This window comes from Hibiscus syriacus, unplaced genomic scaffold (genome assembly GCF_006381635.1).
Source record: "Hibiscus syriacus cultivar Baekdansim isolate YM2019G1 unplaced genomic scaffold, ASM638163v2 tig00002237_pilon, whole genome shotgun sequence".
Classification (NCBI taxonomy): domain Eukaryota; kingdom Viridiplantae; phylum Streptophyta; class Magnoliopsida; order Malvales; family Malvaceae; genus Hibiscus; species Hibiscus syriacus.
The window spans coordinates 11,161,449-11,162,968 of NW_024061918.1; the positions used below are offsets into that span (position 1 = coordinate 11,161,449).

The window sequence follows — 1,520 nt, forward strand, 5'->3', positions numbered from 1 at the left end:
GATGGAACAACACCATATCCATAACCATCCTTGGAAAACATGTGATCATCATCAATCCCCATACTTGTTTTCCTTGCAAATCTGCCTTTGATACGAGGTCTAGTCTCTGCATAAGCTTTCCTTGATGCATACCTGATTTTATTCTCAAATTTTCTTGCCTTCCTCTTCTCTCTATATCTTAGAACCTTTTCTTCCCTATTCGCCGATCGCAGTGGCATTAGAAGCAAAGGATTTGGGAAGATTTCAGTTGTTGTTGCTGGAAATCTAGTGTATGAGTTCGGGATGCCGGCAATGAACATTGGCACGGGGACCTAAATGAATACATTTAAAAGGCTTAAGACGAAAGAAAATGTTGAATTCTGGGAAAGAAAGAAAAGTAATTCGGAAACTACAATGATCTTTGAATTCTGATGCTGTGTTTGGATTGTGAGAAACTTCAGAGAGCTTTGGAGTAATGGAATGGACTTGCATATATATGATATATGCCATTAGTTTGGTGTGGTTGAGCTCCCTGAGTATGTTTCACCCCAACAACAACAACATTTTCAACAACCACCACCATTAATGAACTCTGGGTAAAGCTTAAAAATCATTTACAAGTAGAACAATGAATCAAAATTGGGTTTTCTTTTTCAAAATTAGACAAATCACAAGTTTCTTTCATAAAACACATGTAAAGTTGTAGGATCTTACGCTTAGACTGCTTGAAGGGAGATTGGTGAATGCAGGTTTTGATCCCCTATTGTCTGAATTGAAGTGGATGCTCTGTTCCTGCAATGGTTGATTATTAGTAGTTTAAACTGGAACAACACTATCGTTTCCACTATCTTCTGGATAATTCAAGCACACGAGTTGCTGCTGATCGATTGACCATTGTTCGTCGTACGATTGGGTACATGTATCGACGACGTCGACATACTCCTCATGTTGTTCACCATAGGTGAATCCACTCATGGTCTGGTTGTCAGTGTTCTCAAGTTCAAGCAATAACCAAGAATCCGTTTCATCTTCGTGGATTTCTTGACTTGGTTCAGCAGTAGGGGCTTCGAACATCGTGCATGGCAGCTGATCATGTTGAACACTTGAGGACGAACATGTTAGAGCCGGCAGTGGAGATACAGGGACCCTAGTATGGCGGCGAGCCAAAGCGTTCACCGAGTGTATTTGGATGTCACAATCGATGCAAAGAGATGCTGCGTCCGCGCTGCAGGTGACAGCAGCTGGAGCCGTCTCGCAGGCTGCGCAAATCCACACACGGTGGTGCAACAAGGCCGAAGGATTGCCAACATGGATACGCTTATCGCAGCCATCACAAAGGTAAGCCGAATCGGTGTGACAAAAGAGTGTGCAGGCAGCTGATTGGCATGAGTCGCAAGAATGAATCCAATTGTTAAGGTAACCATCTTCACCAGAATTCTCTTTCAACATGCTCGTGTCATGTCGGGTTGAAACATGTGAGGAAAAGGGTGAATTTTGCAACGTTTGAAATATCCTGAGACTGTTTGTCAAAAAAAAAAAAA

At 42.2% G+C, this 1,520-nt stretch overlaps 1 protein-coding gene across 3 annotated transcripts; it reads right to left on the minus strand.

Annotated features, from left to right (window-relative positions):
- On the minus strand, positions 1-1,520 carry LOC120139624 (zinc finger protein CONSTANS-LIKE 2-like). Of its 3 annotated transcripts, none has more exons than XM_039154803.1 (2): positions 694-1,520; positions 1-311 (listed from the first exon to the last, which is right to left on the minus strand). In XM_039154803.1, the coding sequence occupies exon 1, from the start codon at positions 1,426-1,428 to the stop codon at positions 796-798; it is 633 nt and encodes a 210-aa protein (XP_039010734.1). In that variant the 5' UTR covers positions 1,429-1,520; the 3' UTR covers positions 1-311; positions 694-795. The 3 variants fall into 3 exon arrangements, with proteins under 3 accessions (XP_039010734.1, XP_039010729.1, XP_039010721.1); XM_039154798.1 differs by having other exon boundaries at positions 1-511; XM_039154790.1 differs by having other exon boundaries at positions 1-569.

Coding starts and splice junctions, on each gene's coding strand:
- LOC120139624 (XM_039154803.1), bottom strand. CDS start 1,428: ATGTTGAAAGAGAATTCTGGTGAAGATGGTTACCTTAACAATTGGATT.